General features: G+C 34.6%; 2 protein-coding genes across 2 annotated transcripts; both read right to left on the reverse strand.

Annotated features, from left to right (window-relative positions):
- Window positions 1-5,466: 5,466 nt before the first annotated feature.
- LOC149564866 (NADH dehydrogenase [ubiquinone] flavoprotein 2, mitochondrial-like) lies at window positions 5,467-6,429 on the reverse strand. The gene is made up of 3 exons (XM_089816973.1): window positions 6,095-6,429; window positions 5,927-5,992; window positions 5,467-5,797 (listed from the first exon to the last, which is right to left on the reverse strand). Exons 1-3 carry the CDS (start codon window positions 6,161-6,163, stop codon window positions 5,720-5,722), a joined length of 213 nt encoding a protein of 70 aa, XP_089673099.1. The 5' UTR covers window positions 6,164-6,429; the 3' UTR covers window positions 5,467-5,719.
- Window positions 6,430-12,299: 5,870 nt separating this feature from the next.
- Window positions 12,300-13,209, reverse strand: LOC149564867 (calmodulin-like protein 2). Its single transcript, XM_089816974.1, has one exon. It carries the CDS (start codon window positions 13,029-13,031, stop codon window positions 12,615-12,617), a length of 417 nt encoding a protein of 138 aa, XP_089673100.1. The 5' UTR covers window positions 13,032-13,209; the 3' UTR covers window positions 12,300-12,614.
- Between the last annotated feature and the right edge of the window lie 1,187 nt (window positions 13,210-14,396).

Consider the following 14,396-nt stretch of genomic DNA (forward strand, 5'->3'; position numbering starts at 1 on the left):
ATGAGAAGAGCGCACATGGATTGTGCTTTCTTATAGCCAATCAAGGAGTGACACATGTCACATGGTGAGAGGATGGAGGAAAGGGGAAGGATGAGTCAACAAAGGAGGCTCAAGGGATAAAATCTTCATAAAGACCCTCATAATGACTTGTAAGAGCAATAAAAGGGCTTGTACGAGTCATTTATGACCTAGTGGACTTCATAAAGTTTTATGGTTGAGATATTTTGAGGGTGATGAGAGCAATTTTGACTTGGACTTGATTAGGAAGGTTTTAAGCTTGTTTAGGTTTGTACAAATGATTAGAGGATGGATTAGGATGGTTTAGGATTAGCTTAGGGATAGGGAAGTGGATGGCATTTAATGAGGGTGGGTGAAGGAGGAGATATTTGTTAACTTTGGCTTGGGTTAGTAAGTCTTAACCCATGTTTAGGGAATGTGACAAGGTTAGGAGGGGATTAGGATTAGGTTTAAAGACATCTTCTAGAAGAGTCTAGACTTTGGATGAGGATAAAGACTTTCTAGAATAGTCTAGAATTTCCTAGGATGAGGATGAAGACTTTCTAGAAGAGTCTAGAACTTCTTAGGATGAGGATAAATTAGATTTTTAAGAAATAAATAAAGTTTTATTTATTTCAAAGGTTTGGGTTGAGGAGATATTTATTAAAACTTTTTAATAAACATGAAGATTAATATTTAATCTTAATTAAATATTTTGAGTTGGGATTAGGGGTAGGAAATGATGGGATTAGCCTTTAATCAAAATTAAAGAAGGATTAGAAGATTTTGGAAGAGGTTATTGGTCATAAGGAAATTCGCCAAGTTTTGGGCAAAAAATAAATTTTTTATTTATTTTAGGACTTTTGGTCAATTTATTAATTAAAAAATTAATAAATAAGGAAATAATGTGTAAATAAGATTTAAACATTTTTGGGAGGGATTCCTTAATTAAATATTTTTAATTAAGATAAAGGGATTTAATGGCATAAAAATTAATTAATTAATTAATTAATTAATTAATAAATGATGATGTCATCAGAAATTTTTTAGAAAATAAAAATACTTTATTTTCTAAAGGTTTTTTTGGTCAATTTATTAATTAAATAATTAATAAATAAGGAAATAATGTTTAAATAAGATTTAAACATTTTTGGGAGGGATTCCTTAATTAAATATTTTTAATTAAGATAAAGAGATTTAATGGCATAAAAATTAATTAATGATGATGTCATCAAAAAATTTTTAGAAAATAAAAATACTTTATTTTCTAAAAGTTTTTTTGGTCAATTTATTAATTAAATAATTAATAAATAAGGAAATAATGTTTAAATAAGATTTAAACATTTTTGGGAGGGATTCCTTAATTAAATATTTTTAATTAAGACAAAGGGATTTAATGGCATAAAAATTAATTAATTAATGAAATAATTAATTAATTAATAAATGATGATGTCATCAGGAATTTTTCAGAAAATAAAAATACTTTATTTTCTAAAGGATTTTTAGGTGTCTACAATAGGTATCTTCTTAGAAATTATTTTGACTAGTTCCAACAACCATGCACTAAATCTCATTTAAAATAATATAATAAGAAGTTATGATAGTGGTAAGCAAGTAGGGAAGGAAAAGATTACTTAGAAATAGTCCAGATCGTATAAGAAGCCTTACTTGAGTTATTGTAAAATAATAATTAGAGTTGGAGTAATATTAAAAAATGTATAAGGTTGTGAGAGAAAGAAGAGGGTAGAAAGGTCAACATTTTCTGCACTCACTCTAAGTTTCAATCTCTAACGAAGTATAAATAAGTGAAAATAATTTTCAGCATCAAAGGAAGGTTTTACTAAGTAACAAAGGAAAATATTAGGAGTATAAAAATTGAGAGTAGATGAGATGGATATCTCAGATTTTGGTCATTAGTAATAGGCTCAATACTGATAGAAGTAGGTAGAACAACTGTTCAAAAAAACTTGCAACCAATCGTACATAAATGAATCCCTCAAAGGCTTTTCAGAGAAAGATGGAGATGCATGGTCTGAGTATAGAAGATATATAACCAATAGGAATGAATAAAGTGCATATCAGATACAAAGAAAAGATACCCATTTCAACCCAAAGATGCCCAGATCTTGAACATCAACTGAGAAAACCCACTGTTTGATATATGCATAATAAATGGTAACTAAATCCAGTGATCCCAATTGTCTGGGATAAGATAGATGCTAGTGTAAATATATAGAACATAGATGGTTTTGGCAAGTTTCATGTTTTAGGATATTTGTGACTATTATTTTAGCACTCAACAATTACAAGATTGCATTCATAAGTTAAAGGTAATGATTGGGTACTTCTTTTCAAAATAAAATATTAAATGTCAATTGTATTGATAGGCAATCATGAATAATATTATTTTTACCATTTTTATTAACAGGGAATCATAGCCAAAAAAACCTATCGAACCATGCAATCGTAATGAATATTACTTTTATGTACTTTACTCTTAGAAGATAGTAGTATATGTTGAAGTCATCTCGTCTCACCATATTTTGTCTTTTATTTTAGAATGTTCCATGAAATGAAATGTACTCAATTGGTACAAGAGTGGATGGAGCTAATTTGATTTGGAGTTTAGTTTTCCAATCATTAAGTTCATTTTGTAGAAAAAAAATGTTTGTTTGAGGAAGTATGCAAACTTTGTATACTCTATAAAAGAACAATATTCTACTATTCTAATAAACTAAGAAATAGAAGTAATACCAACCAGCAACAGATTAGCATGGAAGATCCATAAGAATTTGTGTTTGTATATAATTCATTTGGTGCTCTTTTTTTCCTTATTTTCTTGTGTTTTAAATTCTACAAAAAAATCTATGGAACTTCAAGGAATCATGAAATGTTAAATGCAAGGTACAAGGAGGCAACACTTTACAAACATTGAACCCACAAAGATTCCTTTGGCATGGTAACAATACAATTTATAACAATACCCACATTACAACAAGTAACAATACATATTGTAATCTTATAACACCCAAATTACTTAAAAGAAACACATTAGATCTATAGGACAGTAGACAATTTTCTTACCTATTTGAAATGCAGATCTAGCTTTCTCTCTACACTAATCAAAGAAATGCCACCTTATTCCAAGGAATACCGTATCTAGCCCTACACTTCTTAGTTAACATTTCCCTTTCAATAGTAGGGCTTTGAGTTGATCAATGGAATCAGAGGTCTATGGTCTATACTTACACTAATAGATCTAAGGTTTGAGCAAGAAATTGACTGCCACACACATTTTTGGGTATCCTAAGGGAGGAAGAGTGGTAAGAGAAACTAATGGTGCCTAAGCATAGGCAACTAGATAAGAAATAAAACCATAGCTTGTTGATATTGAAGTTATTGACTGCATGTAAACCTAAATTCTTGTGTAGTCGTTCCCTACGATGGCATAGCCTATGCTTCTTGTTAGGTTGGTTAATGCCCTTGATATTAGCACCTACAGTAATTCAAAAAGTTAAAGTATAAACAAGTGCTGGAGAGAAAAAGGTCTGTACACTATGCTAAGGATAATTTGTAAGATTTTTAGCAAAATTTTAAAATTAAAAGAAGAATCTTGATAGAATAAAGAAGAAAAATTGCACAAATAAAAGAAAAAATTGAGCTATTGAATAAAATCTATATTCATTGATTATAATCTACATAATAATGCAAGATATGTACATAATAAAATCTTTAGATAATCCTAAATTTAATGCAATAGTTGGTGTTTAACTGATACATCAAACAATTCAACATGAATTGGGAACAAAGATCCTCGGTTATGGTCATGAATCACTCTGAATTAATGTTGCATTAACAACTTCAATTTGGGCATGAGAAAAATGGATTATACGCAATGGAGATCCCAAATAAATGGACAATGCATCAAAGATTGGAGTTTGACATTGCATGAGGAAACTAAAGTTAGAATTATGCACCAACACCACCCATTAATTCTAACTATGGAGAAAAGAAAATTTTGAGGAAAATAAAGAGGAAAGAGGGAAAACCCAGCAAAAATAAAGAAATAAAACTACCATGCTACAATTTCTTTTACCCTGAGAAGATCTCCAAGAAAGTGAAATGGAAGAGAAGATAGATCCCTCTATAATGTGTAGTCAATGGTACATACTATAAATTAACTATAGAAGGTGGTCCATGATCTTCGAACAACATTCTTCCCTTCAGGAAGAAACAAAGCTAAGGATGTATGAATCAATTCTCCCCAATCCTGAAAGGAATATTTAGGAAGAAATCTCAAAATGTATGATGTCTTTGAAAATTTCTCCATTGTTTTTGTGTAGATCTTGAAATAGCTTGAATCTTTTAGAAACAGATGGATATATTTAGGAAGAAATCTCAAAATGTATGATGTCTTTGAAAATTTCTCCATTGTTTTTGTGTAGATCTTGAAATAGCTTGAATCTTTTAGAAACAGATGGATATAATAATCAAAGGATACATTTATCTTCTTAGAAGGAAAATAGGTCTCCTCAAACTATTGTGCAAAAGTATCCAAACATGTATCAATCTTTGAAGAATGACCATGTAGCGAAGGAAGAAGAAGGATAGAAGGTTCCCTCACAACAATTGAAGAAGAATCACCTTCATCAAAGAGAAGATGTATGAAATCAATACTGTCATCTACATCTAAAATGAGAGATTCTACAAAGAAAAAAGATATGTCTAATAGAAATCTATCCCAATGAACTGAATTTGGAAGATACAAATGATCCTTCTGCAAAGAAACATTAGAAGCTTTTGATGAAGCAACTCTAATCTCTGAAGAGACAATAGGAGCATAAGGGATATTAATAAACGGATCATCTAAGAAGGATGTGTCCACACAAGATGAGGCAACTAAAATCTTAGTATTACCAATGGAACCTTGATTATCCAGGGAATCATCACTTTGAGATGAAGAAACAATGTCTCCATGCAATTGTCGAATGATGGTCCAAGCAATGAAAAGGCACTCTATGTACTCTGTATGATATAAACTATCCTTAGAAATAGTAAGACATATTAGTCCATAAACAATATCATTACTATTAAAACATGCATTTTGGTGTTCACACTTGCTCGGGACAGAAATGTGTCCAAGAAGATAGAGGTTTAGATCTTGCTCAATGCAATGATCCTTTATCCCTTTTTTTCAAGACAAATAATTTTCTAAGGTTAGCTTGACAACAGATGGATGAAAGTACATACTAGACATCATTGATCTCCCCCAAAATGGAACTTTATCTCAGTTCATGATTACAAATAGAAACACATTAACAACTCCAAGCCTAATAAACAAAATTCATCCAAAAATATATATCTCTAATCTACAATACTTGCAACAAAAATAATACTTCTTCTTCCAGCTCTCTATGTTCTGATACCATGTAAGATTTTCAGCTAAATCTAAAAATTTAAAAAAGAATCTTGACAGAAGAAAGAAGACAAATTGTATAAATAAAAGAGAAAATAGAACTATTGAATAAAATCGATATTCATTGATTACAATCTGCATAATAATGCAAGATATATACAGAATAAAATATTTAGATAATCCTAAATCTAAGGTAGTAGCTGATGTTTAACTGATACATCAAACAGTTAACCAGGCGTTAGGAACGAAGATCCTCAGTTACGGCTGTGAATTACTCTGAATTAACGTTGCATTAGCAATTTCAATTTAGGCATGAGAAAAACGGATTATACGCAGCAGAGATCCCAAATCATTGGACAGTGCATGAAAGATTGGAGTTTGACGCTGCATCAGAAAATTGAAGTTATAATTTTGCACCAACATAATTGACTCTGCAGAGAGAAATGTATATAATGTTTATCCGGATTAAAAGGCTACAGATATAATGCATTAGGACTTAAAATAAAAGATTACCTGTTCCTTGTTGGATTCTGTAAATTCCCATGTTACTTTACGATTGTTATCTGGAGAATCCAAGTGCTGTAACACCGAGCACATCACTAAGTATTCCAAACAATAAATTAAAAAATCTAAAATCCAGGGTTCAAAAAGGTGCGAAAAAATCACTAGTCATTTGCCTACATAATTCAAGGCTGCTGAAAAATGGAAAAGGCCCAGCTTAAATCTCCTCACACTCAAAGGCACTTGCATATCCAATAGGCATTTTTCACAAAATAAGCACCATAAATTTCAATTTTATAGAGAGAAAGATGCATGTTAAAATACCAATTCCCTGCGCGGTCAGATGACTGTGAGGTGGAATAAAAGAGAGTGAGCCGGTGGGTAAAAGGCTGATTACAGCCAGGATGAAAAGGTTACAGAATTGGTTTTTGTATAGATGCATACAGGGAAAACCCACTTCATGAAGGACCCCTGCATCGAGAATTGTGGTGAACGTAGATGGCTAGGGCATAGGAAATATTTGTATTCCTGCTCATAGATATAATCTGAAAAAGTACCTGTATGATGGCTCTTCCCGTCGATGATGCCTCGATGCTTGCCGCTGATTGCTGCTAATTACTTTCTGTCCACATGTATAAAATGCTTTGAAAAACGCGTTAATGTTGCTTCGTACACATCCTCAACACCAGCACGTTTGACAATGATGGTCCATATAAGCCAATACACAATTTATTTGCATTGAAATTGTGCAATTTGTGTGTGATTGACTTGGCCCACAGATATGAAATTTTCAGCGTTTCAAACGCAATACGCTTGTTCCAATGCCCAAGTATCAAAATTTTATAGGGATTTTAAAAGCCTAAGGAAAGAGACGAATGTCAACCGATAGCATTAAAAGAGAGTTGTGTTTTGATTACGTAGTCCTCAGACGTGGAATGAGATCAGAATATGAGATTTCTATTCAATGTGTATCTCCCTTCTGTTTCATCTCTGTTTAAATTAGGATACACTTTTATGACAGTGACGTCCTGGCCCAAAATGTGTCAAAGCATGAAAATTATAATTCCACAAGTTATGAACACACATTTTTCACTATCCTTTATACATTTCTAAATGCCCCCTGTCTTAACGAAAAAACTATGTGCTTTTCCAGAATACAAAACAATGAGATATATTATTAACAGACAATATATGTCAGCTACAAATGAGTTAATTGAATGTACGGCAAGAATGATTAGGGAGAGGCAGTAGCACACATCATAGTTTTGAATTCAACAAAATCTAAGATTTTATTGTGAAAAATTTAACTATTGCAGTCACTAATTATTAATCTCCTATCATAAACGATTATTAAACTATTGAAAATGAATTTCTAGCTAATATCGAAAAATAACACAACTGCAACTTCACTTATAAAATACGGAAAGAAATGCGCAACACAATGAACACAATATTTTTGGACAAATTGTCCCTGGAGAAACCCCTAAGGGAAAATCAGTTCTACAGATGAAAAATTATATTAAACTTCAACAAATCAAGAGATACAAAATTCCTTGCCTCTTACTGGCAGAACTTCGACAACCTCCTAATTTATCCCGCTGATATTCTCCACTGCTATTCCTGCGCTAACATTGCGCCCTTGCTAACACTGCAAGACTGTTTGCTAACATTGCAAATGTTTCTCCAAACTTCATTGTTCTCCAAATGCCCCCTAGACCCCCTTTTATACTACTCTCATTGGTAAACCAACGGCCGAGATTGATTTACAATCGACGGTGGAGATATAAAACAACTTACCAACCCTAACAAAATTGGTTTCTAGTTGCTTCTAAAAGAAGTCGGTTATTTAATAAATAATTGTCCCTGCTCTAACCAAATTATTAGCAAAAACAATTAGATACTAAATAATAGCATATGGACAAACAGTTGTCCAAGCTAACAAAACTAACACTCCCTCTTAGCGAGGAAGCTATTCTGCAGGACATCTAACTTATCTCTGAAGAAGATAAATTTTGCCTTCCTCAATGCCTTAGTCAGAATGTCTGCTACTTGCTCTTCTGTAGGTATGTATTGTAGCTGAACAACTCCCCTTTGTACACAATCTCTGATGAAGTGATATCTAATATCTATATGTTTAGACCTATCATGAAACACTAGATTCTCAGACAACTTAATGCAACTCTGATTATCACAATGTATCACAGTAATCTCAACCTTCTGACCAAACAAGACTACTAACAACTTTCGAAGCCATATAGCTTCACATGTCGCCATACTAGCTGCTATGTATTCTACTTTTGTTGAACTTAGAGCCACAGAATTTTGCTTCCTACTGAACCAAGATACAACTCCTGATCCCAAGCTGAAACAACACCCTGAAGTGCTCCTTTTTTCTGTTGTACTTCCTGCCCAATCTGCGTCAGTAAAGCCTATCAACCTGATACCTTCACCTCAAACATGTCCGATCCCATACTCGACTGTACCACACAAGTAACGTAGCACATGCTTAGCCACTATCCAATGCATTCTCTTTGGTTCAACCATGAACTAACTAAGAGATTTTACTACAAATGCTATATTTGGCCTAGTATTGACCAAATACATAAGCGAACCAATCAACTATCTATATAAAGTGGGATCTACATCCTTCTCCTTAGATGTATCTACCTTCCTCTAATTTGTGATCATGGGTGTAGACATGGCTTTGCAATCCTCCATCTCAAATTTTTTCAAGATTTTAATGCAATATTTCCCTTGACCAAGGAAAATCTCCCCATTTGTCTGCCACACTTCCATGCCTAGAAAGTAGTGCATAAGTCCTAAATCCTCCATCTCGAACTCTTCTGCAAGGTTCCTTTTGCAATCCACTATGAGCCCTAGTGAACCTATAAGAAATAGGTCATCCACATAAAGAACAAGAATGAGAATCTCACCCCCAACCATCAAGTAGTAGAGGTTAGCATCTGCTTCACTCTTCACAAAGCCCATTTTCTAAAAGTATGTATCAATGCGCTCATACCACGCTCTAGGAGCCTACTTGAGTCCGTACAATGCTTTCTTCAATCTGCACACGTCGGTCTCTTTGCTGTGTGCTACAAAGCCTTCTGGTTGTTCTATGTATACCTCCTCCTTCAACTCACCATTAAGGAATGCTGTCTTGACATCCATTTGATGAATTTTCCATCCCATCTATGTTGCAAGTGAGATTATAGCTCGTATAGAAGTATACCTGGCAACTGGAGCAAATGTCTCCTCATAGTCTATTCCCTCCTTCTGAGAGAGCCCCTTTGCCACAAACCTTACCTTGTATTTCTTGATGCTATCATCTGCACCGTGCTTTATCTTATAGATCTAGCGTGATCCAACTACAGCCCTATCTATTGGTCTAGGTACTACCTCCCACACATCATTCTGCATTATTGAAAAATATTCCTCAACCATAGCATCTTTCCATACCTGATGTTCTACAGCTTCCTGATTGCTAGAAGGCTCACTATCTACCAACTGACTAACTAATGCCACATAGTCATTGAACTTGGCTGGTTGTCTTCATTGTCTAGTACTCTTCCTAGGAGCTTCCACAAACTCCTGAGTATCCCTTTGTGTATTTGAAACCTCATGGTTCTCACTGCCAACTGTAGAGGATGAAATGTCAACCTCTAAGTCTTCTAGATGCATTTTCTATTGCACCTTTTGCTCCATACTCTGTGAATCTTCACTAACTGAGTCTACACTCGTACTGGTAACTGTATTTGAGCTTTGTTACTCTTGACTTGGTCTTGGAGCTTCTGTTGGCTGCTCACTCTGATCATCTGCTGGCAAATCTCTGGATCTCCTGAATACCTTGTCCTCCATGAACTTGACATCCCGTCTAACAATAATTCTTTTAGTCCCTGGAATGAAAATCATGTATTCCTTTAAGGTCTCACTGTACCCAACAAAGTACCCCCTCTCTGAAGTCTAATCTAACTTTGTACGTGTATCTCCAAGAATATGGCAATATGCCAAACTCTCAAATATCCTGAAGTGACTAACATATGGCTTCTTCCCTGTGAAAGCCTCCTCTAGTGTCATCTTCCCTAGCACCTTGTGTGGAACTCTATTCTGGATGTAGACTGTTGTATTACACGCCTCTTCCCATAAGTAACGAGGCATGTCCTGGTCATGTAGCATAGCTCTTGCTGCTTCCGATATAGAACGGTTCTTCCTCTCAGCAACTCCATTCTGCTGTGGATTGTAAGGAATAGTCCATTCTCTCTTGATTCCTTCTCTGGTAGAGAACTCCTGGAAGACATTTCCTTTGTACTCGCCTCCATTGTCTAACCGAAGAACCTTTATCTTCTTTCCTGTCGAGTTCTCCACAAGAGCCTTGAACTCTTGGAATCGACTGAAAATCTCATCCTTAGTCTTCAAGAAGTATATCCAGGTCTTTCTAGAGAAATTATCAATAAAAGTAACATAGTACTCATATCCTCTGAGAGATTTCGTCGACATCGATCCACAAACATCTGAATGTACTAGATCAAGAACACCCTTAGATCTGGTGTCACTCCTTGGAAAAGATGCTTTCGCAAACTTCCCCAACACACATCCCTTACATATATCGTCATGCTCTGTGCTCACCTTTGGAACACCTGTCACTGTCTCACGAAGTAATCTAAGTGCTCCATGATGAATATGGCCCATCCTCCTATGCCATAGCTCTCCAAGATCTCTAGGATTACTGTTGCTCATAAGTGCCTTAGGAGTATCAAACTGCAATCTATAAAGGAAACCACTTCTAACTCCAATAGTTATGGGTGATTTCCAATCCTTGTGCTTAATCAACACATTTGTCCCTCTAAAGAGTACATTATACCCCCTATCCTGAAGAACAGTTATAGAAATCAAATTCATACCTAAGCCTGACACATATAACACATCATGAAGTGGGATTATCTTTCCATTCTCCCTCTGAAACTGAACAGTCCCTTTCCCAACAGGTTTGAGTTTGGACAAATTTTCCATATAAATCTGGATGTTGGTGTCCTCCTCCTTGTAACTAGAGAAGTACTCTCTAACTCCTGTCATATGAAATGACGCCCCACTATCTATATACCAAACACACTATGAGGTTGAGCTAACCTTACAAGCTATGAGTGCAAACTCATCTTCCATTCACTAGAGAGTTCTTCCCCACTTGTTGAAGTTGCCACCTACTTCTTACCCTTCTTCCTCTCTGGGCAATCATTGACATAGTGGCCAAACTCGTGACATCCAAAGAACTTGACCTTAGAAAGGTCCTTCTTCTTCTCACTTTGTAAATTTGATCCTTTGTTAGATCCCTTCTTTTCTTTCCCTTTACCCACTAGGGAAACGTTCTCTTGTTCCACCTCATTTTTCTGACTCTTGTTGGCCCCATTGACAAGACTTAGTCTAGACTCCTCCTGAGTGAAATCAGTCCATAGTCGATCCCAACTCAGTAAGGTATCTTGTCCATTGACAACTTGAACAAAGACACTCCATTGTTTAGTAAACCCATTTAGGGTTATTCTCACTAGCTCGTTATCTCTAGGGCTATCTCCAATAGCTGCTAACTCATCCTTGACAAGTCTGAGCCTGGTGAGGTAACTTGTGACGTCTTCTCCTTGATTCATTCGGGTATTCTTTAGCTTCTCTCTGAGAATCAACTTTCTGTTGGTGGTAGCATTCTGGTATAGATTCAGAATGGCATCCCACATCTTTTTCGCTGTATCTAGCTCCGAGTTATGTGGAACAATATGATCCTTGACACCATCAAGGATTATCCTCGTCGCCTTGGCATCTTCCTTCCTATATGCTGCAAGCTGTGTTCCATCCGTTGGTATAGGTACAACACTGGTAGCATAATCCTTGATACCATTCTCTTCCAACAATAAGAAAATTATGGCCTTCCAGACACCAAAATTTGAGACACCATCCAATCTATCCTGATCTCTCAAACTAGCTGAAGCCATCTTAAGGGTTTAAAGCAATAATAAATCTAGAAATATCAAAATTTCTTTCCTAGGGGAAAACTCTTCTACCCTTGACAATGCTCTGATACCATGTGAAAAATTTAACTATTGCAGTCACTGATTATTAATCTCCTATCATAAACGATTATTAAACTGCTGAAAATAAATTTTCAGCTAATATCGAAAAATAACACAACTGCAACTTCACTTATAAAATATGGAAAGAAATGCGCAACACAATGAACACAATATTTTTGGACAAATTGTCCCTGGAGAAACCCCTCAGGGAAAACCAGTTCTACAGATGAGAAATTATATTAAACTTCAGCGAATCAAGAGATAAAAAATTCCTTGCCTCTTACTGGTAGAACTTCGACAACCTCCTAATTTATCCCTCTGATATTCCCCACTGCTATTCCCGCACTAACATTGCAAGACTGTTTGCTAACACTGCAAACGTTTCTCCAAACTTCATCGTTCTCCAAATGCCCCCTAGACCCTCTTTTATACTACTCTCGTTGGTAAACCAACGGCCAAGATTGATTTACAATCGACCGTAGAGATATAAAACAACTTACCAACCCTAACAAAATTGGTTTTTAGTTGCTTCTAAAAGAAGTCAATTATTTAATAAATAATTGTCCTTGCTTTAACCAAATTGTTAGCAAAAACAATTAGATACTAAATAATAGCATATGGACAAACAGCTGTCCAAGCTAACAAAACTAACATCCATTGCAGTCTGACTCAAATCTGCATATCATTTTCTGGCACTCTTCTGGTTTTTGCACATGTGGAATTAATCCCAGCATGGAGAGCACTCGTTGCAGCTCCTCACAGTTGATATATCCGTCTTTATTCTCATCAAAAACTTTGAATGCCTCCAACGAATCGTCTGACTCGTTTTCTTCTTCGCCTTGTTCGCGGTTGAAGATGAAGTTATACAGATCAACAAACTCTTCAAATTGAAGACCATGATCATCTGCACCATTGTTACTCACGGCTGTTAATCTCAAATCTTCTTCGGACGTTACTATTCCGGGCTTGTTTGTGAATCGACAGATTTCGCGGATTGTAACGGCTCCGTCGCCATTTTTCTGGAGTAATTGATATATTCTTCGAATTTCGTTAAAATCAGCCATTTCAGGATAAGAGAGAGAAAAGGCGGGTATGATGTGATCTCTGAATATATAAAAAGCAAAAACAATAATTGATCGAACAGTGTAAAGAGCGATAGATATCTATAGACCGTGTTAATGATGAGTTACGATCTGGTTGAGGGAATAGGTCTTATTTATGAAGGATGGTTGAGGGGCATTGCAAGGAAGAAGCGACGATTGACGGCAGAAAGCGTTGCGAAGAGCGCAAAACTTGTAAAGACGCGTTGGCGTTGGTTCCCAAACATCTTGCGTATTCCGCATAAAAAATATGGCAAAAAACAAGTTGAAATATAGTATTCCACACTTTGAGCGTGCCTCACGTATTTCGCAAATTCTATCTGGAACGAACGTTCCATAGCCGCGCATCCAAAAAGAGACGTGTCTGGATTTGAATTCCTAATGTACCGTAACCCTCCGCTTCTAAATTAGTTATTAACTTATTTATTATAATATATATGACGAGGTTCATGTGCTAAGTTTATAGGAAATTCATGATTAAAAATTAATATATTTTAATATTATGAAATTAGATTTTATTACAAAATATAAAACAAATTATAACATTCAATTTAATACTACAATTATGGAGTGAATCAACTTTAAAATAGTATGTTGATAGTTAGCTAAGATTCACTCTAAAAGAAAGTCTTAAAGCATTAAGATTGCAATATAATTTTAGAAACAACATTTTCACTAGAAGTTGCACATTTATGTACGTGCAACTATTAGCGGATAGGAGTGATTTGTGTAATTGAATGTAATGTGAAGAAGGTATATTATGTTGTTGATGAGTTTAGCAATGGATTTCTCATACAAAGTGTTGAGTTTAATTATTAAGAAACATTAAAACTAAGCAATGATTAAAAATAGAATGACTAAATTCATATTTTTTAAGAAAATATAGTGAACAAAGATACTCCTTGATAAGTGCAAAATCTCCAAATATTTATGAAAACACTACAATTTATAATTGTTTCACATGAATTCATAGAATGATCTAATAAACTTAAAAGTTTACAAGATGTAAGTCATCATTCATAATGTTTGTAGTAAATATTACAATAAATTAAAACCATAAAATGTTAAACATTTACCTACTTTTATTGTCTTATTGATAGTTAAAATTTGAACTTAATTCTTCAAATCTTCATATGAAATCATTCGAAATGGCTATCTAGCCAACAAAATTGCAATGTATTAATTATTTATAAATACTAAAGCAATTGTTTTGTAATTTTAATTTAATTTTTAATAGTAGAATAATGTCTATTCTGTCACTGGTTAGATGCTTCCTGAAATCATTCAATTACCAGTATTTACTTTCTTCCATATTAATGATATGAACAT

The sequence above is a fragment of the Cupressus sempervirens genome, chromosome 3 (genome assembly GCF_028749045.1).
Source record: "Cupressus sempervirens isolate cs-2001-9-10 chromosome 3, ASM2874904v1, whole genome shotgun sequence".
Lineage (NCBI taxonomy): Eukaryota > Viridiplantae > Streptophyta > Pinopsida > Cupressales > Cupressaceae > Cupressus > Cupressus sempervirens.

Bases quoted from the DNA above. Each gene is read 5' to 3' on its own strand.
- LOC149564867 (XM_089816974.1), bottom strand. From the start codon at position 13,031: ATGGCTGATTTTAACGAAATTCGAAGAATATATCAATTACTCCAGAAA.
- LOC149564866 (XM_089816973.1), bottom strand. From the start codon at position 6,163: ATGCAAGTGCCTTTGAGTGTGAGGAGATTTAAGCTGGGCCTTTTCCAT. The intron at 5,993-6,094 runs GTAGGCAAATGA...TCGGTGTTACAG, and splicing joins TTTCAGCAGCCTTGAATTAT to CACTTGGATTCTCCAGATAA. The intron at 5,798-5,926 runs GTAATCTTTTAT...TTTCTGATGCAG, and splicing joins CAGAATCCAACAAGGAACAG to CGTCAAACTCCAATCTTTCA.